Source organism: Onychostoma macrolepis, chromosome 13 (genome assembly GCF_012432095.1).
Source record: "Onychostoma macrolepis isolate SWU-2019 chromosome 13, ASM1243209v1, whole genome shotgun sequence".
In the NCBI taxonomy this organism is placed as follows: Eukaryota; Metazoa; Chordata; class Actinopteri; order Cypriniformes; family Cyprinidae; genus Onychostoma; species Onychostoma macrolepis.
Window position 1 is genome coordinate 10,693,282 of NC_081167.1, and position 26,372 is coordinate 10,719,653.

The 26,372-nt window shown below is 37.2% G+C and overlaps 3 protein-coding genes across 3 annotated transcripts; 1 reads left to right on the forward strand and 2 right to left on the reverse strand.

The window, feature by feature from the left end:
- The first annotated feature begins 891 nt into the window (after positions 1-891).
- On the forward strand, positions 892-9,925 carry cpxm1a (carboxypeptidase X (M14 family), member 1a). Its single transcript, XM_058795891.1, has 13 exons — positions 892-1,307; positions 2,085-2,194; positions 2,279-2,418; positions 2,934-3,018; positions 3,214-3,364; positions 3,981-4,069; positions 4,147-4,270; positions 5,569-5,765; positions 5,946-6,125; positions 7,889-8,183; positions 8,412-8,551; positions 8,639-8,741; positions 9,232-9,925. Exons 1-13 carry the CDS (start codon positions 1,046-1,048, stop codon positions 9,540-9,542), a joined length of 2,187 nt encoding a protein of 728 aa, XP_058651874.1. The 5' UTR covers positions 892-1,045; the 3' UTR covers positions 9,543-9,925.
- A 1,546-nt stretch (positions 9,926-11,471) lies between these two features.
- Positions 11,472-20,769, reverse strand: wdr32 (WD repeat domain 32). Its single transcript, XM_058795894.1, has 7 exons — positions 20,208-20,769; positions 18,490-18,603; positions 17,995-18,192; positions 15,689-15,891; positions 13,489-13,563; positions 13,187-13,332; positions 11,472-13,110 (listed from the first exon to the last, which is right to left on the reverse strand). Exons 1-7 carry the CDS (start codon positions 20,594-20,596, stop codon positions 12,739-12,741), a joined length of 1,497 nt encoding a protein of 498 aa, XP_058651877.1. The 5' UTR covers positions 20,597-20,769; the 3' UTR covers positions 11,472-12,738.
- A 456-nt stretch (positions 20,770-21,225) lies between these two features.
- Positions 21,226-24,996, reverse strand: pomk (protein O-mannose kinase). The gene is made up of 3 exons (XM_058795896.1): positions 24,696-24,996; positions 24,080-24,354; positions 21,226-23,241 (listed from the first exon to the last, which is right to left on the reverse strand). The coding sequence occupies exons 2-3, from the start codon at positions 24,338-24,340 to the stop codon at positions 22,474-22,476; spliced, it is 1,029 nt and encodes a 342-aa protein (XP_058651879.1). The 5' UTR covers positions 24,341-24,354; positions 24,696-24,996; the 3' UTR covers positions 21,226-22,473.
- Between the last annotated feature and the right edge of the window lie 1,376 nt (positions 24,997-26,372).

The following is a 26,372-nucleotide window of genomic DNA, read 5'->3' on the forward strand; positions in this document are numbered from 1 at the left end:
ATACCATTTATTTATTTATTTGTTTGTCTGTTTGTTTGTTTTAGCAAATTTTCAGTTTTACATAAAAAATAGTTATGCAAGGAAAATCTTGCATGTTTTCATGATACCACTGACTGGATGGATGAGCTTAGAGAAAGTGTTCATTTTAATGTTTAACATGCCTACACAAGAGATGTGAATATATCAGAAGTCACGTGACACCTTTTGCGACCACACTAGCAGTACAAACATGAAAACATAAACGAGTCTTCTGTGTTAACCCTGTAAAGCCTGACATACGAAAATAGTCGGATTTATTTATTTAATGGAGTAGTTTTATAAACCTTTATATCTATTTATTTTTAAGTTTGCATATGTGTTTTTTTGTTGTTGAATATTATGACCCATATAGTATGATATAGTGGGAAGAATAATAAATCTGTTTTATTAAGAGGCTTAAAGTGCAAAAACATGCAATTTAGAGCAGACGCTGTTGTTATATGATTAACACTTCTATGACAAAATAGTAAGACGCATTTCTGATACTGAGACTTTTATAACAGGATCAGACTTATCCATTTAATTATCAGTTTTCACTCATCTCCCAAAAATCATAACAACATAATGATATTTAAAAAGTTTATAATCAAAGCTCTTTAGTTTTTTGGGGTCAAAATATATAATGCAATGCAATATGATGACTGAAATTTTTGAGTTATTTGGCATGTGTTAAATTGTAACGTGATCAAATTAATTAATTAATTAATTAATACAGTTATTTTTACTTACCAAAAAAACACGAACTGTCAATCAGAGGTCAGGGGGCGAGTAGAAAATTGTGTACAACGGTGTTTTTACAAAGTTTGATAGTGTTAATAATCGTGTCAATATGATACAGCAGGCTCTATAGGGTTAATACAACACAATCCCAGTCTGCACAGCGTCTATTCTACACTATACGGTAGTGGCGGCGGGCTGGTTTTATGTTACGGGGCGTTCTTCCAATATCTGACTTTTAAATTCTGCTGGAGCCTTGGACACGAATATAGGTTATTGGAGAAGGAAAATGCTTATGCAAAGAGTACACGTTTGTGCTGCAATAATACTTTGCATTGCTGCACATGCCTGTTTTTCATCTGAAAATCAGACAGTAAATAATAATGTTACCAAATCTGAATCTAATGATTTAAAGTCAATATTAAATCTGGCTGGGAATATTACTGAAAGTTTGGACACAGCAAAACCCGATGAAGACCACACTCAGGCGCAGAGGAATACCAGTGAAGATGAAGAACAGATGAACAAAGAGACCCATGGAGCCAAACCAGGCGAGTTCATGATCAATCTGAGACTTGAGGGAAGTAAATTCAGAACAATTTTCTTTAAATGTCCTGTATGGCACGCCGTTATAACATGCCTTAAAAATAACTATGCGTCTGTCTATGACCTTCTTCTCAGATCATTGAAATGTTTGTATAAGTGATAGTTCAGTGAATTTTATTTCTTCTGTGGAACATAAAGGAAGATATTTAGAGAAATATCTTTTTTTTTTTTGTACAAAACAGTTTGGTTACCAGCATTCTTCAAAAATCTTATGTTGTGTTCCTCAGAAAAAAGAAAGTCACCCATTTTGGGTAAATTGAAGTTAAGTCCAATAGTCACTGGTGTCTATTCAGTACATTAGTATGAGGCATCTGTTCAGCACATACTTATTCACTAAATGCTAGTTTTAATAACTTTTTGTGTTGCAAAAGGTTTTTTTTTTCTGATCACATCTGTTTAATATCAGGCTGTATACATAAGGGGAAAATAGGTCAAGAATGTGTGGGAATTCAGGAATGCTGATTCACCAGCCTTTGTTTTAAGCTATAACTGTGAATCAATGGGACATTTGCTAGCTCAGCATTCCTGCATTCCCACCAGAAGAAGATGTTTACTTCTTGAAGTAATTTCAAAAGAGAACCATATGAAACCCTTCGGAGAGAGAGAGAGAGAGAAAATAGTTCCCTAAACTTTAGCTTCTAAACACTGTCAGGCTCCTCTCTAGCTTAGTAAGTAACTCTTGATCAGTCTTAAATTAGTTTGTCTCAATCTCAATCTATCAGATTGTCCACCGCTGGGCTTGGAGTCTCTGAAAGTCTCTGATGATCAGTTGGAGTCATCCTCGTATTTGAGCGTTGGGCTTGGTCCTCACAGAGGACGCCTTAACATACAGGTCAGCCCGCTGTGTGTTTGTTTAAGATTTTGAAGTTAGATTTGATGTAGCATGTTGTGAATTGCATACGTGTGTTGTGTGTAGTCTGGTCTGGAGGATGATAATGAGTATGACGGAGCGTGGTGTGCCGGGGTGGAGGATCAGGAACAGTGGTTGCAGCTGAATGCTCTCAGACCAACACTCTTTACTGGCGTCATCCTCCAGGGCAGAAACTCAATCTGGAGGTCAGTGTGTGTCTTTGATCTTCATCATCATCATCATCATCACTGTCATTATTCATACACACATTCTTTTATTATAATTCTTCCAAGGGAATTTTTGGCTCTAACTGTAGCATGTTATTTTGATAATTCAGTTAATATATTTTAAATGTATTAAACTGCAACTTGATCATATAAATGTGTAATTACAAATATATTTTACAACAAGTTTCAGTGGAAAGGACATTCAAGTAAAATCAAAGTCAATGTTAGTTTACTTAAGTGATTCAAAAAGCACTGAAATTCAGCTAATTTCATTAAAAATGTACATTACGTTTAATAATAATAATACATAATAATACGTGTTCATTTAAATGTAAATTACATGCAGTTAAGTATATTCTTTTAAAGTATATTATTTCTGTAATAAGTGCTAAAGTGTACTTTTTATTTTCACAAGGGTCAGCTTTTATAGGATGTATGCATTTTCACTATATTCGTCTTGCCAAAATTGTGTTTGTCTTTATTTGTGTGTGTAGCTTGAACTGGGTCCGCACATATAAAGTGCAGTTCAGTAATGACTCGTCAGTCTGGCAGCCCTGCATGAATGGATCAGAGGAGGCCGTAAGTTTATGTTTTATAAGTAACGGTAACCTACTTTTGTCAGCTCTGCACCAAAAAGTTTTCCTTTCAGAGTTTATAAAAGTAGAGGAGCATATAAATCTTTAAAGCCTATCTTTGTAAAGTAATGTTTTCCTAGTTTTTTTTGTTCTAGCTGTGTACTATATTGTCTCTCCTGATCTGAGAATCTCTATGCAGGTTTTTGTCGGAAATGAAGATTTGGAGACGCCGGTTCTGGCTCTATTTCCCCAGCCCTCAGTGGCACAATACATTCGCATCAACCCACAGACCTGGTTTAGCAATGGCACCATTTGCCTCCGCGCTGAAGTGCTGGGCTGCCCAGTGCCAGGTTCAACATTACACTACTGTACTTTGAAATATTTGGGTCAAGACCATGGCGTATGGAAACTTTTTTTTTTTTTTTTTTTTTTAACAGCATTAGGCTATTTTCTTGCTTACACAACCATTCATAGGTTTTGGGTCAATAAGATTTTTTCATGTTTTTGAAAGAAGTTGCTTATGCTCACCCTAATTTAAGGCTGTATTTTTTGTTGTGTTTCAAAAAGTAATTTATTCCTTTGATGCAAGGCTGAATGTTCAGCATCATTACTCCAGTATTCAGTGTTATTATTATTAACAATGTTAAAAACAGATTTTATTTGAAATAGAAATCTTTTGTGACATTATAATTTAATGCATTCTTGCCGAATACAAGCATGAATTTCTTTCCAAAAAAAACTTATTTACTCAAAACTCTTTAACGGCAGTGTATTTCTTCACGTTTTTCTTTACAAGACCTTAGAATTATCTAGTTAGCCAAAAACCCAACAAGTCAGTCAATCTTCACTGTGGATTTTACAACACAGAGACGGAGTTATATTGTCAGTTTTCATGTTGTAGCTTTAAATTATTGAATTGTCAATTCATTAAAAGTGCAGTTTGACAAAACTTGTCTATATGTGTAGATCCTGACAGCCCACATTTTTCTGAGACCGAGGGCAGATCTTCAGATGACCTTGACTTCAGACACCATAATTACAATGAGATGAGGAAGGTTGGAGTGATTTTAGACCTTCATTTTCATCCTGTTTATTAATGTAAGTGAACTGACACACGTCACTCTCCCTCTAGTTAATGAAGTCTGTGAATGACGAGTGTCCAAATATCACACGGATCTACACTATTGGGAGGAGCTACACTGGACTGAAGCTTTATGTTATGGAAATATCCGATAACCCTGGAAAACATGAGCTTGGTAAGTGTTCACTTTAAGACCCTGGTGCTTAGCAGTTATTCAGGTCCCTTAATCTAATAGACCACACACATAATCTGCTGTTCCAGTAATGGTTTTCCCGAGAATTCATTATTTTTCCTTTAACACAGATAGTAGATGCTTTCTTTGCTTTTAGGCTCATTTGCTTATTCATCATACCTTTATGTAACATGTTGTTGTCACACATCTGCTTTTCATCACTGATTTGGCCAGAATAAACATTCCATCATTGATCAGATTTAGTTGGGGACTCACCAAAAGCATATTGTAGCAGTTTGACTGTTTTAATCTCTCTGTGAGGGTAGAAAATGTTCCAATCAAAATTTTTCTTGATACTATCAATAAACATTCTAGTCCAACCTGATTTTTCTGGCTGCTGTTTATACTCAAAACGATAGTTAGCCCTCAATTAAATTTTTATGTATTTAAATCACATAGATTTAACATACACAAACTAATAAACGTAATGTCATGCATATTTCTTGGTTATACATGACCGGTAAAATCGCTGCATCTCAAAAAATACTTTAGCATTAACTATTAACATCTTTTTAATATATATATATATTTTTTTAAAATCATATTTTCATAATGCATTTATTCAAATTGCTTAGAATCAGCATAAAGGTCCTTGCACACCGAGTCCGAAATTTTCGTATGCGTTTTTTCGGAGGGGTTTTTTATGTATTTGTCATCCTTGCCTATCAAAATGCTTGTTACGGATGCGAAAACGCAGAAAATCGAACCCGATTCAAATTTTTTTTATTATGGACGAAAGTTTCGGAGGCAGTGTGTAAACGTGATTGACATAATGTGAGGTTGTATTTATTTTTTAACGTGCGAAAATTTTGGACGAGAAATTCGGACTCGGTGTGCAAAGACCTTAGGTCTGTTCATTGTGAAAACAATTATATTTAGTCGGTTAAAAAGTATGAACATGTTTAAAATATGAATAGATGTGGAAAAAGCAATATTCAAATAGTTAAAAGATTGAAACAAATTGGATTTACTGTTGAAAAATATATAAAGCTAGTTATTGTGTATTTACGTAAAATACTGTACATTCAGTTAATTAGTACTATTACATCACATTAAGGTTATTAGTTTGTTTAAGGTTAAAACTGTGTAATCTGAATGGATATGTGCAATTCAAATTTAAGCCTAAATATTTATTTGAGTGCATAATGAAAGTAAAATGGTGGTGAATGCATGATTTTAAATGAATTCCACTTCCAAATTATACATATTTTACTGTTTATTATAACACTGTTTGCATATAGGTGAGCCGGAGTTTCGTTATGTTGCCGGGATGCACGGGAACGAAGTTTTAGGTCGGGAGCTTTTGCTAAATCTTATGCAGTATATCTGTCGTGAATATAACCGAGGCAATCAGCGCATCATACAGCTGGTGAAGGACACACGCATCCACCTGTTGCCATCTATGAACCCAGACGGATATGAAGCAGCCTATGAGAAGGTAAGCTAAGACAAAACACTGGTGTAACAAAGGCATTGAAGTTATAGGTGGTAATGATTTTATTATTATTACAGATAATTAAGATTATACATTCTGTTTACAGTTCCACAGAACTAACTATAGTGTGATCACCGTCTTCTATTCTAGTATTTACATTTGCGCATCTGCTGGTTTCCACAGGGTTCAGAACTGTCAGGCTGGGCTCTTGGACGCTACAGTTTTGAAGGCATTGACATGAACCATAACTTCCCTGACCTCAACAATATCATGTGGGATGCTCAGGAGTTAGCCGTGGGGAAGAGGAGAGTGAGCAACCATTACATTCCCATGCCAGAGTACTACACCTCGACCGAAGCATTAGTACGTAAGAATTGTCATCCATGCTTGGCTATGGAAGCCCGTTTCTGCCACGGAATAAAAAAAAAAAAGAATCTGTGGAAAAAAGTCCAAATTGCAAGATATAAAGAGGAAAAAAGACAGAATTGTGAGATAAAAAGTTGCAGTGACCTTTTTTTTTTTTTTTTTATCCAATGGCAGAAACAAGCTAACATACTTGGCACTTCCTTATAAACAGCATGTGTACTTATAAAACACTTTGGGTACAATGAATCCCTCTTGTTTGACAGCAGAGCTTTGAGCTCTTTAAGAGGTTTCTATGTACCCTCATACTGTTTGTTTTATTTGGACTCGGAGTGAAAGTGAGATTTAAGGGTCGCATTAATTCAACTTTTCAATAGTCTGTTAGTCTTTGCCGTACAGATGAGGACACATTGTGCACAGGGGAGTCAGGGTCAAGTAGATCTGAAGAATGTGAGCACTTCCTTTCAGCTGAAGCTCCCTGTGCCGGGGCCCCAGATAGAAAAACACAGCAGTGAAAGAGCAGAAAACAGATTAGAAATGAAATTCACACTTCAGATGCAAACTCAAATATGAAGAAACGTAATAAAAGAACACAAACGTAGAATTATTTTCTGTGGATTATGAGGTTATTATAGGCAACATTTCACTTTTGTGCTTGGGGAGGGGTTACAGGGGCCAAACCCAGACCAAGATCCTAGACTAGACTAGACCCTAAACCAGATCCTGCACTGTAAAAAGTGATAAGTTGACTTAACTTAAAAAAATTGAGGAAACCCGTTGCCTTAAAATGATTAAGTACATAATAATTTTTTTTTTTTAAAGTTAAGTGAACTTGACAATTCAATTAACTTATTTTTTTAATTATCATTTACTTAAAAATTTTAAGGCAACGGGTTTCCTCAATTTTTTTAAGTTAAGTCAACTTATCACTTTTTACAGTGTGAGACAGATGTTTTTTATAGTATATATAGTTGTTTTGTATAGTTTTCTAAAAATATTTTGGTAACACTTTACAATAAGGTTCATTAGTTAACTACATTAGTTAATATGAACTAATAATGAACTGCACTTATACAGCGTTTATTAATCTTTGTTAATGTTAATTTCAACATTTAATAATACATTATTAAAATCTTGTTAACATTAGGTAATGCACTGTGAACTAACATGAACTAACAATGAACATCTGTATTTTTATTAACTAACGTTAGCGAAGATTAGTAAATACAGTAACAAATGTATTGCTCATGGTTAGTTCATGTTAGTTAATACATTAACTAATGTTTAACTAATGAACCTTATTGTAAAGTGTTACCAATATTTCTGTATAGTTTTTTTTTTTACTTTACTTTTTCTCACAATTCTGACTTTTTTTTCCAACAGCTCTGAGAGAAAAGCTGAATTGCAAGATATAAACTATACAAAAACTGTCCAATTATTATGGTCCCTTGAAAAGGGGGGAGGTACATATTAAAGAGCTGTAATTCAGCTCAGAGTGTGCACTTTAAGTCCATATTCATTATATAACTGTAACTTGAATATGTTTTGGTCAACAGCTTGTGCCTGTGTCCAAATATATATAATTTTGTTTTGGCAACTAGCTTTTGTAAAATACATTTTAAAATATTTTACTTCAGTTAAACTTTTATTTCAAGTTTTCAAATAACTAAATGTTTTTTTTTAATGTTTATAATTTTAGTTTTAGTTAATTATAATAACCCTGGTATATAATATATTTATTTTTGCACATGTTGATGTTTAAGGTTGCCCCAGAGACGCGTGCTGTAATCAACTGGATGCAGGACATCCCGTTTGTATTAAGTGCTAATCTGCACGGGGGAGAACTGGTGGTCACTTACCCTTTCGACTGCACACGTGATTGGATCCCTCGCCAGGACACGCCCACCGCAGACAACGATTTCTTCCGTTGGCTGGCCACTGTCTATGCATCCACCAATCTGGTGATGGCAAACCCTGAGCGGAGGATCTGTCACTCTGAAGACTTCCAGCAGCACAACAACATCATCAATGGAGCGGACTGGCACACTGTACCAGGGAGTGAGTAAACATCAAACACACATGCATATAGCGTGTGACTTCAGTTTATACAACAAAGGGTTCCTTCTAAAAAGAAATGTTAGGAGAAGATAGACTACATTTTTACATTTTTAAACTAATACACTTATAAATCCTTCCTTCGTTTTATTTTTGAATGGCAATCCTAGTTAAACGATTCTTGTATACTGATGAGTTTTAATGTCTTATATTCTTATTTTTGCTTTATAGGTATGAATGACTTCAGTTACCTTCACACGAATTGTTTCGAAATAACTGTCGAACTGTCCTGTGATAAGTTCCCACATGCCAGTGAGCTTCCTATCGAGTGGGAGAACAACAAAGAGTCTCTCCTGCTGTACATGGAGCAGGTCAGTTGACTTTCCCTTTGCCCTGCACAGAATGTGATGCTGCTAGAACCCGTTTCCATTTTCATCTGCTCTCTCTGGCTTCTGCAGGTGCACAGAGGCATAAAGGGCGTCATCAGGGACAAGGACACTAGAGTTGGTATTGCAAATGCTGTCATTAAGGTGGACGGCCTGGACCATGACATAAGATCAGGTATACCTCAGCGTTATTTTAGTATAATATATCATTGATACATTAGAGTTTTTGTTTATATTTTGAATTAGATGACATTTTAAAGTTGTAATTTTGTCAGAACTCGCAATTCTGTCCGAATTGTGAAATAAAAATACACAATTAGTTTTATTTTTTAATCTGCGGAGGAAACAAACAAACAAACAAGTCCGAATAAACTTAGAATTGCAAGATGTGAACTCGGAATTGTGAGAAAAATCTCATTTTATTTATTTTTTTATTCTGTGGTGAAAAAAATAAGTTTGAGCTTAAGATAAGTTTTCTTGTATTTGCATTGTATTTATTTCACTTAATATTTATTTTATTTCAGGTACTGAAAATGTTTTTCTTGTTTTAGTTTATTATAAGCCTGTTATACCTCTAGAAATCACTATGCCAAATAAACTACATTACATGCAATGTTGATAATATTGAAAATAATAATGTTTTCCTTTCTTTCACATGCTCTCAGCTGTAGATGGCGATTACTGGCGTTTGTTGAATCCAGGTGAGTACAAGATCATGGTGTGGGCAGAAGGTTATTTCCCGCGCATCCGCCACTGCTCTGTAGGGTCAGAGCCCCACGCGACCATCTGTGACTTCGCCCTCACCAAGACCTCGCAGGATCGTCTTAAACAGATCCTGGCCAGTGGTGGGAAAATTCCCCGGGACAATCAGGTACGGATCCGAGCCACACGAATGCGCAAACTCCGCGCCAGCACCAAGATTCTCAACCGCCGCCGAGAACAACAGCAGCGTCTCAACAAAGTTAAACGGAAGTGATCAGCTCATGTATAGTAAAATAATGAGCCGGTCTGCCGCAGGTTGAGAGACTTTGAGATTCTGGACTGTAAACTGGCAGAACAGCTTCCTCTACACTCCTAAAAGCTCCATTTCTTTGAAAATGAGATAAGAGACAACTGTTCCCCAAAGCCAGTCGAGCCTTATGAATGATTTATAGCTACTTGTTTTCACTTTTTCAACTGTTTTCCTCAGTCTGAGTACACAGTGTCCCTAGGTCTGCTGTTCAACATTTGAATGTTTTTTTGTTTTTTTTACCGCTAACAGAGATTTCTAAGAATGCCTCATTTGTGAGCGAGACTCTGAGATTGTAGCTGGTTTCTACACTCAGAATGTAATGATGATATTATAATAAAGCTAATAAAAGATTTTACAGAAAACACCTCTCAGTTTCCTCAGCTGTCTTCATTTATTGGCCTCAGCACTGCATGATTATTTTGGGGAAAGAAAGTGCTGAAACACGCTAAAATACATTCGTATTCATTATGTTATGCCTGAGAGCCAGCTGTGTACCAGTATTAGGACATTTCTTGCAGTCACACATGGAAATTTGACAGTTCGTTAAGAAGAAAGGGAAAACAGTGCCTGAGCTGGATATCTGGATTCAAAATGTAGCATTTATAAGACTGTTCCTACAGTCGGACTGAATATATTGGTTCACACAAACCCCTTACACAAACTGTCTGATTATACATTATTTGGATTGCGGTTGTTGCCGTTCATCAGGATAAAAAAAAATTGTATATTATCATTCTGTTGCTCATGAACAAATTTTTTTGTTTGTACAGCACTTTAAGAAACGTTCTACAATCTAATATAAAGCTTTAAATACTTGGCTCTATAACATGTACAGTGTTTAGTAAGTTTGACTTGTTATTTATCCTTATAGTAGTTCTGCTGTGGCATTGTGTGTGTTTTTAAGAAAAACAAAATAAAAAGATAAAAAATGTAGCATTCATGTTTTAAAAAAATTCTACATGCATATACATACTTAAGTTACTACAAAATACTACAACAGTGGATCTGTGGGTTTCACACTTCCTGAGCAACCCAGCTCATTTTCCGCACCTCTGCTTTCAAACTATTATATAGACTTCCTTTCAAAAGTTTGGGGTAAATGTTTTTTTTTTCTTTGATGGAAATGAATACTTTCATACAGCAAGGATGCAATTAATTGATCATAAACGACAGTAAAGACATTTACAAAGATTTCTATTTCCAAAAAATGCTGTTCTATTGAACCTTCTATTCATCAAAGAATCCTGAAAAAAAACAATATTCATATATTTTCAACATTGATAAGAAATATTATTAGAACAATTTCTGATGGATCATGTGACACTGAAGACTGGAGTAGTGACTGCTGAAACATCACATGAGCTTTGACATTGCATAAATGACATTTTAAAATATAGCAAATTATCAAACATCAAGTCACTTTAAATTGTAATTTTTCACAATATTGCTGTTTTTACTGTATTACTGATCAAATAATTGCAGCCTTGTGAGCATAAGAGACTTCTTTCAAAACCATTTTAAAAAAATCCTAGTGACTCCAAACCTATGAATGGTCTTGTACATATTATCTAAAACACTCTGTTATATGGAATAAAAGCAATAAGCCCCAAAAATCCGTGGTTTACAGTGAATTTTTAACAGCTAAGGGGTGTTGTTAGGCATGACGCGGAGTGTACATTCACTGTAAATCACTGCTTCACAGGGCTTTTTGCTTTTATAAATAGGTATTCCATATACGTAGCAAGGTTTCACAAAATAAAACAAAGCAAATAAAATGCAATGACATCCATAAAAACATTATTCTTTCACCAAACAATGTAGTTCCTCAGAAACAGATGGGGTTGCAACAAAGTGGCTGCAGAGCAACACACAGAAGCAGAAAAAAAAGAGGTGTATGTTTGTAGAGTAATTTACAACAGCTTTGAACACAGCTCAACCAATCAGAATCAAGGACCAGAACTATCCGTTTTATAATAATTAATTCTACATTTTCTATTTTACATGGATGAACACCATATTTTCCCCTATCCAGCGCTTGACCTGAAGTGTCATGCTTGTCCTAAATGATCTGTTTAATGGAGGCAGATGCCAACGCATATCCAGTGCAATCCGTCAGTCTAAGGTATGCTAATACAAGTCTCATTTTTGCTTAAAAACAGCTCTTTTTTACAGCATTTTTCTTTCTCATGGCAAACAAAAGATATGAAAAGGTTTCTTTATTTAATACATCTGTACCACTGCATCCTTAGTATTGTTAACATGAATAAAGTGAATCAAATGAGAATCGTGGATGATTTCCATGTTTTAAATTTCCATGTTCAAGAGCTGTCAATATTTCAATAACCGAGAAGGATGACTAATTGATACAAGTCCCAGAAAAGCCGAACAATCAGATTTTGTCCTCTTTTTTTCATTTTAAGAAAGCTAAACTCATCCGTATAAAACACTCATCCAACAGTTAAACCTGCCTTCTCCCATTGTCCTCATGTCTAGAGTTCAACGCTCCCACCGATGTGAGCATCTAAACATTTCATAACTGCTGATTGTCCATGTAGATGCCAGAAAGCACATGAAAAACAGAACATTACAAAATTCCCAATCCATTCAGTCAACTATCGGCAGAAGTCGTATTCATCCCAATACTCACACGTACATGGTACATACTGCATTGACAATCTATGAATCAGACCTCAGTTAGTGTTTTTACAGACAAGCAGTCCAAAAATAAAACGAACAATTAGTAAAAGTGACGTACTTGTCTGGCAAATTGCAAAAATTGCCATCGGCTTGAACTGCTTACAGTTGCATGAAAATGTTTGGCTTAAACGGTTACTGCAGTGCTGCATGGATGAGCAACCAAAAAATAATTCTCTAACGCTCACGTGACTCATTCAACCTCTATCGTGGAGAAAAATGAATGCTGTTTGCTTTCCTTCTCGCATGGACTGTCAAGTTCACACAGTGTAAAGAACAATTACATCTAAAAATGACAAACATGTAGAAGGCCATTCACATGCAGTGTGACCTCACACACACACCAAAAAAAAATACCAGACACTCTGTTTAAGGTAGTTTCGTTCTCCCATTATCCGCCTGACCAATCAGAAGCTTCTTCCAAATAGTCCAGTGATCAGTGTAAATTCTAATGCATTTGTATGTGTTAAAAGTGTGGTTGATACAGAGCTACGCGTCCGCTAAGGCAGCCCGATGCAAACTGACAGTGAGTGGGTGAGAACTTGGAGGTGAGCACCACGTCGCTGTGAGAGTAAATGGAGCGAATCTCACGCAGCAGAGCCGTCCGCACAGGCATGCAGTCCGTCAGCTCGGCACAGTGCTCATCGAACGCCAACAAGCGCACACCGTAACCGTACGGCGAGCAGATGAGCCGGCCGTCGGGACTGAAGCACAGCTCCTTAATGTAGCCTCGGCCGACGTTAGCCTCCTCTATGTAGTGCGTGAGACGCAGAGAGCAGCGAGGAGACACCGGAGGTCGAGGCGGAGCTCCCTCTTGAAACTCGTACACACACGTCCACTGAGAAAGACAGAAATGAGACTGTTGATTCATTTTGCACGTTCCACACTTTTTAGAGTTAGGCTACACCACTGACCTCCTGGTCGTCCATGTTGCTGGAGCAGCGTAACAACGTGGCCCAGCCTTTGGGATGCAGTTGCAAGGAGGTGATGCAGTTCCCACGGTCCCTCTCGCCTGGGATCTCCGGGGTTAAAACCTCAAGACTGTTTCTGGGGGACAGACCTGGATAAAGACAAAAGGTGAACACTGGAGTGAAAACTCTGTAGTAAAAGCAATATTTGGTTCAAAAGGTGTACAATCAAAAAATAAACTGCTAAACAATCGATGTTCAGAATAAAAAGTCTAAACTACTAAATATCTTATTTAATTCAGTCTTACCCTCTCTGTGTGGATGGGTTTTGCTGTCAATGGTGTGACGGGGACCTCCTGACCTGGAACCTGCTGATGAACCTTCTGAAAGAAAAGAAGAGACTTGATCTTAAAAATTAATCACAACACAATTAACCAGTAGTTCACTGTTTCATAGGGTGTTCGATTGGGTTGTGCAGCATTCAAAACTGAATTAAGATTTCCAGTGATATTACGGTTCCTGAGGTAGCAAACAGAACTGTAATTCAAATTTACATTTAAGGAAGTAAAGTTACAGTGAAATAAATTGAAATGTATTAAATTAATTGATAGAAATGTATGTAACTGCAGTTTTCAATAGCACTTTTTTTTTTTTTTAAATTGACATTACTTAATATTTTATGAATTACCTATAAACAAGTCATACACACATGAAGTGCTGTTCAAAAACGAAAGAAATTAACCATTTTATTGAATAAGTTGCATTGAATTGATCGAAATGACAGTAAAGAGACAAGCATAATGTTGTAGATCTATTTCAAAGAAATGCTGTTCTTTTGAATTTTATTCATCACAAAATCCTGGGAAAAAAACGTATCACTGCTTCCACAAAAATATTAAGCAGCACAACTGTTTTTAGCATTGACAATAATAAATGTTTGAGGAGCAAATCAGCGTATTCGAATGATTTCTGAAGGATCATGTGACACTGAAGACTGGTGTGATGCTGAAAACTCAGCTTTTTTATTACTGCATTTTTTGGTCAAATAAATGCTGCCTTGGTGAGCATATGAGGCTTTCCAAAACATTTTTAAAGGGGTCCTATTATGCTCTTTCACAAAGTCTTGATTTTGTTTTGAGGGTGTACTAGAACATGCTCTCGTCATTGGTGGTTCGAAAAACGCATTATTTTTCACATACACTGAACAAAATTATAAACAACACTTTTGTTTTTGCCCCCATTTTTCATGAGCTGAACTCAAAGTAAACTCTATGTAAACAAAAGGCCTAATTCTCTCTAATATTGTTCACAAATCTGTCTAAATCTGTGTTAGTGAGCACTTCTCCTTTGCCGAGATACTCCATCCACCTCACAGGTGTGGCATATCAAGATGCTGATTAGACAGCATGATTATTGCACAGGTGTGCCTTAGGCTGGCCACAATAAAAGGCGCTGTTGGAGTAGAGATCGAGGTTTCCCTGGTAACGCTGTACACAAATCAGCGCTCCGCTCACAAACGCTGCTGTATCAGACATTACATGCAAGATGAAATGAAAATGACATCCAACTTTTTCTGAAGACAGTCATAATTCAGAAATACAGTGATATAAAAACACCTGCACTGTGTTTCGATTTTGAAACGTGCAGTGCTCATGTTTATTCAATGAAGTCAAAGCCTTTTGGAAAATCTATTTTAGTTTTCCAATTAGTTTTGATATTGTGCCACAAATAAATCAATGTATGGGAAACACTGTCTAAGTTTCATAATTTAAGTGTAAATTCTGCAGATTACATCGTAAAAACGTTTTCATAATTGTAACATACATAATTATTCAGGTGCATATGTAAAAACTTGCAAAAAGTTACAGCAGCACTTCGTCGTCTTGTCTGATGCACTCAACCAAGCATTCTAACCATGAGCTCGCCCCCCTACCCCTAAACATTCAAATTTATTCTTATGAACCGCTTTGTGATAATCACAAACACCGGAAATCAACGCTGTAGTCCAAATGAGCCGTTCGTTGTAGTTCTTGAAAAGGGATTTTTTAGAAACGAAATATCTCCGCTTTGGAGGGGACTTTGAGATTTGTAACTTTGTAGATCTTTATGCCCAAACACACTACACACTGACTAAAATTCAAAAAGTGAAAAAGCATAATAGCACCCCTTTAAAACATTTATCAACCCCAAACTTGATTGCTAGTGTATGCTTTGTTGGAAAAACATTTAATTACCCAGAATGACTTAACATTCTTTGAACAACATGAAAAAGGCTACAACATGGAAATCTTAAAACAGCCAAGAAATTATTTATATTAATAGTGTTAGATTAATTAAATAATCCCTTGTTTATGTTTGTGCTGAATTTCTCTGAATTGCAGTACAGTAAATATCAATTAAAATTCAGTTCAAATTCCAACTCGTTTCCATGCCGCCTCTATAATTTCAAAACTTAGTATTCATCATTTCAGATTGACCTGTATATTTGTTTATGCTTTGTGTAAATACCTGTGCTAAGTGGAGCTCTGCGGGCCCGTAGGATGCGGTAGCTGCCGACCTCAAGGCTCTGGGTGAGATCAAGGTCATGTAAGATGAGCAGGTAACCAGAGGAGGTGGAGATTAACATCTTACTGCAGTCTGGAGTCAGACGCATCCGCATAAGATAGCGTGTGTGAAAAAATTTCTTGTGTGGACAGCCATCCTCTGTGAACCTAAACAAACAGCAAGTGCAATGACACACAGTTACACACTTACAGTGGGTATGGAAAGTATTCAGACCCCCTTAAATTTTTCACTCTTTGTTATATTGCAGCCATTTGCTAAAATCATTTAAGTTCATTTTTTTTTCCTCAATGTACATACAGCACCCCATATTGACAGAAAAACACAGAATTGTTGACATTTTTGCAGATTTATTAAAAAAGAAAAACTGAAATATCACATGGTCCTAAGTATTCAGACCCTTTGCTGTGACACTCATATGTTTAACTCAGGTGCTGTCCATTTCTTCTGATCATCCTTGAGATGGTTCTACACCTTCATTTGAGTCCGGCTGTGTTTGATTATACTGATTGGACTTGATTAGGAAAGCCACACACCTGTCTATATAAGACCTTACAGCTCACAGTGCATGTCAGAGCAAATGAGAATCATGAGGTCAAAGGAACTGCCTGAAGAGCGCAGAGACAGAATTGTGGCAAGGCACAGATCTGGCCACGGTTACAAAAAAATTTCTGCTGCACTTAAGGTTCCTAAGAGCACAGTGGCCTCCATAATCCTTAAATGGAAGGCGTTTGGGACGACCAGAACCCTTCCTAGAGCTGGCCGTCCGCCAAACTGAGCTATCGGGGAGAAGAGCCTTGGTGAGAGAGGTAAAGAAGAACCCAAAGATCACTGTGGCTGAGCTCCAGAGATGCAGTCGGGAGATGGGAGAAAGTCAACCATCACTGCAGCCCTCCACCAGTCGGGGCTTTATGGCAGAGTGGCCCGATGGAAGCCTCTCCTCAGTGCAAGACACATGAAAGCCCGCATGGAGGACTCCAAGATGGTGAGAAATAAGATTCTCTGGTCTGATGAGACCAAGATAGAATTTTTTTGGTCTTAATTCTTGTGAAAAACTTGTTGCATCTTTCCCAAAAAGACTCATGGCTGTATTAGATCAAAAGGGTGCTTCTACTAAATACTGAGCAAAGGGTCTGAATACTTAAGACCATGTGATATTTCAGTTTTTCTTTTTTAATAAATCTGCAAAAATGTCAACAATTCTGTGTTTTTCTGTCAATATGGGGTGCTATGTGTACATTAATGAGGAAAAAAATGAACAAATGATTTTAGCAAATGGCTGCAACATAAAGAGTGAAAAATTTAAGGGGGTCTGAATACTTTCCGTACCCACTGTATATACGCAATCTTAAAAAGAGTAGTTCACGTAAAAAAAAAAAAAAAAAAATGCTGAAAATGTCCTAAAAACGTACTTACCCTCAGATCATTCAAGATGTAGATTAGTTTGTTTCTTAATCAGGACAGATTTGGAAACATGTAGAATTCATTTGCTCACTTGCATACCAACGGATCCTCTACAGTGAATGGGTGCCGTCAGAATGAGAGTCCAAACAGCTGATAAAAACATCACAATAATCCACAAGTAATTCACATGACTCTAGTCCATCAACTAACATTTTGTGAAGTGAAAAGCTGCATGTTTGTAAAAACAAGTCCAACATTATGATGTTTTATAACTGTTGCTTCTGGCTATAATACGAGTCTTCAATCCACTATATTGCTTTCTCCAGTGAATAAAAGGTCTCGTCTGAATCAGGAGAGAAATATACACAGATCAAACAAAGTGGAAACTCTACAAAACAGTTCTAAACAAATAAGTCTGTGGATTCTGATGTGAGAGAACAACAGGGGATGGATTTACTGAAGGAAGCATTATTATGAATTATGGGCTTACTTTTTGGTCAGAATTGACTGTTTACAGTTACAACGCCTAAGATGGATACATTTGTTACAAGCAACCTTTCACTTCACAAGACATTAATTGATGCACTGGAGTCATGTGGATTATCATGATGTTTTTAGTTTGGACTTTCATTCTGACGGCACCCATTCACTGCATAACATCCATTGGTGATCAAATGATGTGGTGCTAAATTTCTCTAAATCTGTTCTGATGAAGAAAAACTCAGCTACATTATGGATTGGCCTGAGGGTAAGAACATTTTCAGCAAATTTTCTTTCTTTTTTTTTTGTGAACTATTCCTTTATTTAAGACAACTAGGAAACACACACCTACAAACCACAGAACCTACCTGTTGGTATCCCATGTGATGACATTTCCGTCAAATCCTGACGTCACCAGCAAGCGAGTGTGTGTATCATACTCGATGTTCTTGACCCAGCTGGCATGGCCATGCAATGAGCACACCTTCGAGTTGAGTTTACGCAAATCCCACAATGCAATGGTGGTGTCATCAGAGCAGGTCGCAAACAGCCGGTTGTCGAGAAACCTTAATAGTACACAGCCAAACAAACTTATACTTAGACAACACGGTGGTCATCCTCATGGACTTTATAATTGTGCTAGACATTATGTGTGTGTGTGTAAGAGATGGAAAAACAAAAGGATCACAGAAGCAAATAAGACATGCAAATTGCGCAGTATGCAAATCCTAGTGTTCAACATGCGAATTAGTTCTTATTACTATGAATAAGTTATTACATAAAAACTGTTATAGAAAAGCTTTCACTCATGTAACTGAGGTTCCTGCACACTGTGACTGATTATATATTGTGTGCACATGTACCTTATGTTGTTTACACAGTCTTCATGAGCCTCCACCAGTGTTTTGATATGTTTGGAAGAAACAGGGTCAAACAAAAGCACTTCTGTCTGCTCACAAGCAACCGTCAAAACTGACCTAGAAAAAAACATTATACAGGTGTTTGTCAATTAGGACAGAACTTCTCTCTATGGTAGATGTATCCTTTTGTTAAAAAAAAAAAGAAAAAAAAAAGTGTTCCACTTAAAACAAGGATAAATTTAATATATAGAATAGACAGATAGCATTAAACATTTGATTGCATTGCTTTCATTTAATTATTGCTTTGGCTTATTTTTTGAAACAGTCTTAACATTCCTTAAACTGTAAGTGCAATTTTTAGAACGGTTTACATCACAACTCTATTGTGTGTTTGCAAGTAGTCACCCAAAACATTTAATTCACAATTTTGTGAGAGCTGTACTGGTAAAAAAATTTTCTGGTGTCAATTTTTTTCACCATAGCAGTGAACTGTTGACATAGCAGCTTACTTTGCCATACATTTTGTCTAGATGAAAGCTTCTATGTATCACACAAAGCATTTTAGAAACTGATTTCAACAGTAGATAAACGTTTACTGGGAAAAGTCAATACTATAGTGTACACGCACACACTTGTAAATTTAGCAGATGTCACAAACATTCCATGTCAAAGACATTTATGGAAAATATATACGCACGTCTGACAGATTTTGATAATTGAATGGATCAATTTGCATGTGATGGCCAAGAGCATGTTTAGACAATGATAAAGAGTATGACAATTTTACTGATAAATTCGTCAGTTTTAATCAACAAGCTATGTGCATTTAGTTATTGTACAAATTGTAGAGAATTGTACTTACTCTTTTGCACATGTGCAATTAAAAAATTAAAAAGAAATTAAAATTTGATGCAAGAAAAAAAAATTCTAAGATCTGAACATATATTTCTTTGAGGAAAAAACAACAAACATACTGGAGAATTGAGCCAAAGTTATTAAGAGAAATGATGCGTTACGTTAACAAGGTTAAATTTGCAGCTGTTTCTCTATTCTGGGCTTGTATTCTAACCAGACATTTTAAGTTTCTTAGTAAATACATAAGTAAATTGAACTTGTACATTTTTAATTATAGTTTGCAACTCAACTTTTTGCCACTATAAAAATATATATATATATATAAAACAAAAATGAAAATATAATTCTCATATACTAATTAATCTGGTAATAACAACTCTGCAATTAAAAAAATACTAAATAAACAAAATAAATTTAAAAAAGAATAAATAAAATAAAATACTAAATAATAAAAATACATTTCTGGCCTTAATACTGTAATTGTTGTGCTGGCAGAGATGTACTCCCCAGTTTGAAGAGAAATGTCATTCATTTGTGTGTGTGTTTACCCCATGACTTTAGAGTAGTTGTCTTTTCCAAATCAATCGGTATTTTTATTTTTATTAACGAACTGATTTCTTTCTTGATTTTAATGCATTTAAAACTACTTGACTGCAAGCTAACTTACGGTATCCGTCCGAAAGTTAACGTAAAGTAAAGTGCAAGTAAAGTGTTCCATTGAAAGTTTGCATTTGTTCCAGCACATATGATTACATAGGAATGTTTCAACAAAAAGTTTATTTGTTTTAAAGCCAAGTAAGTTAGTCAAAGGTGGACATATCTGAAGAGACACTCAAACACGGACTGAACTACGGGACAACACTTACCCGTCTGGAGAGTACTCCAAGTTGAAGACAGCTCCGTGGGTTTGTGTACTGAGGTTCACCGAATCCGTAGCCGGGCTCATGGACGAATAAAGCCGTGTCATGGTACGGAAATGATCCCGCGCGGGGTCTACAAACGGCCCCCTGCGGACTGTCCTCCTGCAAATCCACGCGAACAGAGAGTCGTAGGCGCTCGAGCCCCTGCCCCCCGAGCCTGTCCCTCCATCCGCGGCCGCCTCGAGCCTCCCGCTGCCCTGCGTCCCGGTGCCCCCGCGGCCCGCCGGCGGAGAGGATGGTCTGCTGGAGCACCTGTCTTCATCGCTCTCCTCCTCCTCCTCACGCAGCGGATCTGCGCGCGGCCCCTCGCTCTTGCTCGGCTTTCCCGAGCTCATTGTTGCACGAATGTTGCTGGCGGCTCCGTTTTGGGGCTCACCCAAACTCACCCTCCTGCCGTTTGCGGACAGGCACTGGACCTGCGAGCCAGGCCGTCTTGCAATGTGTGCAGAAACCGCTTAAACAGCCATTAATACAAACACAAGAGTGCTGCGGATGTGTGCGGATACAACAGACTACGTATTTCCGGTTCCTTCTCTGCATAGATTAAAAGCGAACTGAGAAAGTGAGAAAGCTTTGATTGGTTTCTTTGTTTGTTTCAAGACTTTTTAGACTATATTAAAAAATAAAGTCTTTCTAACATAAAAATACTTTTTGGGGGAATGTGTTAACTTTAAATATGTACCATAAATACGCCAATATGTGCCAAGCCAGATTAAAAATACATGCTTCCTATCAGAAGTGCTTGTGACTATCAATTTTCTCTATTCACTGACTGAAAATTCAAACATGGTGGATTCACGCAAAGTCCTTCACATTACCTGCAACTAGTGATGGGAGAAACGAAGCTTTTCGAAATCGAATCACTGAATCAACTACATGATATGATTCACTGATTCGAAGCGCTCAAAACCACAGGCTGGCGGCATCTACTGGTCAGAGCGGTTCATGTAACAAAACTCAGTCCAAAAATGCACTTAATCTTAGACGCAAAATGTAAGTGATATCATACTATACCGACAACACAATCATAGTTTTCTTGAGAAAATTATTTATTAAAGGCTTCCAAATACTGAAAGAGAACAAAAAGCAGGTTTGTGTTAAGAATGATAATCAATATCTTATTAAAATTAAAATAAAGATCCACACTTACTCCACATATTCAATCACTGCATCAGTAAGGTAAGTTCTATTCACTTAACTGAAAAGAACTTTTATGAGGTATAGTTATGCAAAATGTCTTAGTCAGCATAAGTAAGAATTTGAAGCTGGATTCAGATCTGAAGCCCTGAGATGCTGCATCTCATCCTCTGCTGGATGTTGCTGTCATACATTTGCTGCATATTCTTCAATGTAGTTTGATGAAACCCACTGCAATGCTATCTTTTAAACTTAAAGGGATAGTTCACCCAAAAATGAAAATTCTGTCATTAATTACTCACCCTCCTGTTGTTCCAAACCCAAAAAGACCTTTGTTCATCTTCAGAAAACACATTTTAAGATATTTTTGATGAAATCCAAACTCACCCTTCATAGACAGCAACGCAGCTACCACATTCAAGGCCCAGAAAGGTAGTAAGGACATCATTAAAATAGTCCATGTGACATCAGTGGTTCAACCTTAATTTAATGAAGCAACGAGAATACTTCTGTGGTACTCTCATCGAAGACTGACACAGAAGAGAAGAAATTGTTGAATAAGATCTTTTTTTTTTAGCACAAAAAATACTTTCATAGTTTCATAACATTACGGTTGAAGCCTTGATGTCACATGATCTATTTTAGCAATGTTCTTACTACCTTACTGGGCCTCGAACATTGTAGTTCTGTCCACGGAGGGTCAGAGAGCTCTCAGATTCCATTCAAAATATCTTAATTTGTGTTCCGTAGATGAATGAAGGTCTTGCAGGTTTGGAAAGACATGAGTAATTAATGACAGAATTTTAATTTTTGGGTGAACTATGCCTTTAAAGTTCTGTCCTCATTTACTCCAAACCTGTATGACTGACTTTCTGCTGTGGACCACAAAAATAGATATTTAGAAGAATGTTTGTGATCAGACAGTTTTGGTGACCACTGACTTCCATTATAAGGAACATTTCTCAAAATATCTTCTTTTATGTTCCACAGAAGAAAGTAAGTCATACAGGTTTGGAGTAAATGAGAACAGAATTTTCCTTTTTGGTTGAACTACCCCTTTAATGACCATGATGCTCTACAACATATCTCTAACTCTCTGTGATTGACTCTCTATCATGCTGTCGTAGACAGAGCGATACACACTGAGGACCTCAAGCGCCGTCGGCCGCATGTGAGGCTCCTTCCTCTTGCACTCGGTGTAGATCTGAAACAAGTGAAAATGGATGACATCACTTCCCAGGACATTCCCCAATAGGAAACGTGTCACATCTGGAATCTTCCAGATGTCCGTCTTTTCATCGTAACCAGGCATGGCTTCATCTGAGAACTGCACATCCTCGCCGTAAGGCCACAACTGCTCAGGAGCAACGAAGTCCCCGGTGAGCTCGTGGTGACCGCACTTCACCCCTCGACGTCCCCTCTCCACCTCAGGCAGCGCATCCAGGTCGTTGGCCAACAGACGCATGTCGGATGCGAGCAGAAACTGGCTGAGAGTTTTGTGCAGGTCGTTGGAGTCACACATGACTCGGATGCCCACCGGACTGCTGTGCAGGTACGCCAGGAAGGCGACGTGGTCTATGGCCAGCTGTAGTCGAGTATGCCAGGAGTTTCGCCAGAGATATCGGTCTTGAGCGAGGGTGGCATCGAGCGTCAGTGCTGATCCCAGAGGGTGATACTCTGTAACAAACACGCCATCCTCTTCACACGCCCCTACAAGCGTCACGACGTGGGCGCTCTGCAAGGCACGTAGCATTGACAGTCCATGGAGGAAATCATCTGTATACTGCTTCGATGACAAGACAGAGAGCGCCACCTTCTGCCCTCGCCACTCAGACAGATAAACCTAGAAAACACAATCATACATCAGTATAAGTCTCAGAAGATGTATTACAGTTCCCTTATAATCAATTACAAGTAATAATGTTATAAATAATGTTGATTTTCTTGAACAGGCTAATCATTTCGCTTCAGGAGCTGCAGGTATTAGTTTTGTGTTTCTTGGCTTGCTTTTTTTCTCAAAGTGACAGCACACATTGTCTTGCACTTTATGAATCATAAAGGACCATGGGTTAAGCTAAAAATCATCTTTAGGGGTCTACTAAAAAAAGAAAGTCACCCACAGTGGTGGCCAAAATTATTAAAACACTAGTATTTTCAGCAGCTAAAAAATGGTTTCAAGTCAGTTATTTCTATCTTTTGCTGTAGTGCATCAGTAGGAAATATCAGTTTACATTTCCAAACATTTATTTTGCCATTAATTGTAATAATCCAGTGAGATTTTTGTTTGCACAATGAGTCTGACAACAGCCAGCGCTCCACGCAGAGATCTGATCTGATCATCCAGTCGGTTTCTTGAAGCACGTCTTGAGACATTTCACAGTTCTTCTGGATTTAGTCTGTCTCAGTTTGTTCTGTTTCTTCATGTCATTCCAGACAGACTGATGATGATCAGATCTCTGTCTGGAGCGGTGGCTGTTGTCAGACTCCTTATGCAAACAAAAATCTCACTGGATTATTACAATTAATGACAAACTAAATGTTTGGAAATGTAACCTGATATTTCCTACTGACACACTAAAGCAAATGATAGAAATAACTGACTGTACCACTTGGATGATATTGTCAAATGATTAATAGAAAAATTAATTATCAAAATAATCATTAGTTGCAGCCAAATTCACCTTCTTCACAGCTCCTTGTCCAATGAGCTTCACACGGCGGACCTCAGCACGAATTTGGGGGCACTGAAGCCAAGGGGTACAGGTTGTCATGGTGCCCACTTTAAAGTGGTGAAGTGGACACTGTGTGTGTGCTGAGAGAGGGTTAGTGTCCTGATACAGGGCATCTAGGTATAAATACAGAATCAGATTGGCGCAGAGGAGAGCTGCCAGACAAAGCAAGACTGCAGGCAGACCACACCCCGTCCCAAAGGTGCCACCCATAATGGCATCTTAACCTGTTGATCAAAACACATAAAGAGTGTCAGATTATCAGATATAAAAGGTTTGGGTTATAATCGGTTTGAGGGTAGCATATCACTCACAACAGATGACCTCTATAAAGACTTTTAAAAAGCTTTCTATTTGAGAAATCTCGGATTTGGGGAGTATTTAAATGCCTTATTCGAATGACAGCTGTTATAATACACTTTGTCTAAACTCACGATAACGCTCAATGCATTTTTAAACGGATTTAATTTGATTTTAGTACTGAAAACAGAATGATAATACAAAAGAAACTTATTTTGCCCAGAGGTTGTGTCTATTATGATTTTATGAATTTATGCCTTGAACACACCAGTTTGTATTAGTATGAGTATACTGGTTCACCAGCCGCAGAAACTAATGTCTTCCAGTACATAAGACGTCAAAACAGTTCATTTCAGTTGTGCAAGCGTTGAATAATCTGCTGGTTCAGATTCCTCAATGTTGTTGTTCCGGATTTTCTTGCTCTATGAAGTTAAGAGCAACGCACTGTACCCCGAAGACACATCGCCATCTAGCGCCATCACTGGGTAACAACATCGCAGTCCAGTGCCCAATCCATAAAATCGACATCACTACTGATATTGAGAGAAAAAATGAGGAAAAGTTACCAAATTATCCCAAAACATTTTTTTTTTCAACAATATCTGTAGCACAGATGAGCCCTCAATATAAACTAAATAGGCTATATGTATGTACAATCAAAATGCTTCACATTTTGCTAAGATTTAGGATTGTGACCTCTGTATAGTTTCAAATCTCCCATCAGTATTTTTAAAGGAATGAATAATGAAAATATGTTGAATTAATATTTTTTATTTGGTTTGATATCTTATCTTTATGTAAAATAGAGTTTAATGGATTACATACAGTATCTCACAGAAGTGAGTAAACCCCTCACATTTTTGTAAATATTTTATTATATCTTTTCATGTGACAACACTGAAGAAATGACACTTTGCTACAATGTAAAGTAGTGAGTGTACAGCTTGTATAACAGTGTAAATTTGCTGTCCCCTCAAAATAACTCAACACACAGCCATTAATGTCTAAACCGCTGGCCACTAAAGTGAGTACACCTACACCCCTAAGTGAAAACGTCCAAATTGGGCCCAATTAGCCATTTTCTCTCCCCGGTGTCATGTGACTCGTTAGTGTTACAAGGTCTCAGGTGTGAATGGGGAGTAGGTGTGTTCAATTTGGCGTTATCGCTCTCACTCTCTCATACTGGTCACTGGAAGTTCAACATGGCACCTCATGGCAAAGAACTCTCTGAGGATCTGAAAAAAAGAATTGTTGCTCTACATAAAGATGGCGTAGATTGAAGAAGATTGCCAAGACCCTGAAACTGAGCTGCAGCACAGTGGCCAAGACCATGCAGCGGTTTAACAGGACAGGTTCCACTCAGAACAGGCCTCGCAATGGTTGACCAAAGAAGTTGAGTGCACATGCTCAGCGTCATATCCAGAGGTTGTGTTTGGGAAATAGACGTATGAGTGCTGCCTGCATTGCTGCAGAGGTTGAAGGGGTGGGGGGTCAGCCTGTCAGTGCTCAGACCATACGCCACAGACTGCATCAAATTGGTCTGCATGGTAAATATAATAAAATATTTATAAAAATGTGAGGGGTGTACTCACTTCTGTGAGATACTGTAGATGAAATATTGTACATAAAAAGGTACCAACGAATATTCTTAAAAATAACAGTGTTGTCAATATATTACTGTAAAATAAATAAATAAATAAATAAAAAGTCAAACATTATATTGTATGTATAATATACATTTGATGTCCAAATACTTAATACGGTGTATTTGGACACTTAAGCCACAATCAAACATGTATATGTCTTTGCATTTTATAGCAAAATATAGAAATATAGACCATTTATTTTAGGGACATATAGCAAAAATCCACTTGTATTCAAAACATTTCACATAATGAAATTTGTAGGTTTCAGAATATGAACTGACAGGCTACATTAATCAAAA

Coding starts and splice junctions, on each gene's coding strand:
- cpxm1a (XM_058795891.1), top strand. CDS start 1,046: ATGCTTATGCAAAGAGTACACGTTTGTGCTGCAATAATACTTTGCATT. Junction 5,766..5,945: donor ATGAAGCAGCCTATGAGAAG/GTAAGCTAAGAC, acceptor TGGTTTCCACAG/GGTTCAGAACTGTCAGGCTG. Junction 8,552..8,638: donor TCCTGCTGTACATGGAGCAG/GTCAGTTGACTT, acceptor TGGCTTCTGCAG/GTGCACAGAGGCATAAAGGG.
- wdr32 (XM_058795894.1), bottom strand. CDS start 20,596: ATGAGCTCGGGAAAGCCGAGCAAGAGCGAGGGGCCGCGCGCAGATCCG. Junction 18,193..18,489: donor GACTGTGTAAACAACATAAG/GTACATGTGCAC, acceptor TGTACTATTAAG/GTTTCTCGACAACCGGCTGT. Junction 13,333..13,488: donor AACCCATCCACACAGAGAGG/GTAAGACTGAAT, acceptor GTCTTTATCCAG/GTCTGTCCCCCAGAAACAGT.
- pomk (XM_058795896.1), bottom strand. CDS start 24,340: ATGGGTGGCACCTTTGGGACGGGGTGTGGTCTGCCTGCAGTCTTGCTT. Junction 23,242..24,079: donor GACAAGGAGCTGTGAAGAAG/GTGAATTTGGCT, acceptor TGTGTTTTCTAG/GTTTATCTGTCTGAGTGGCG.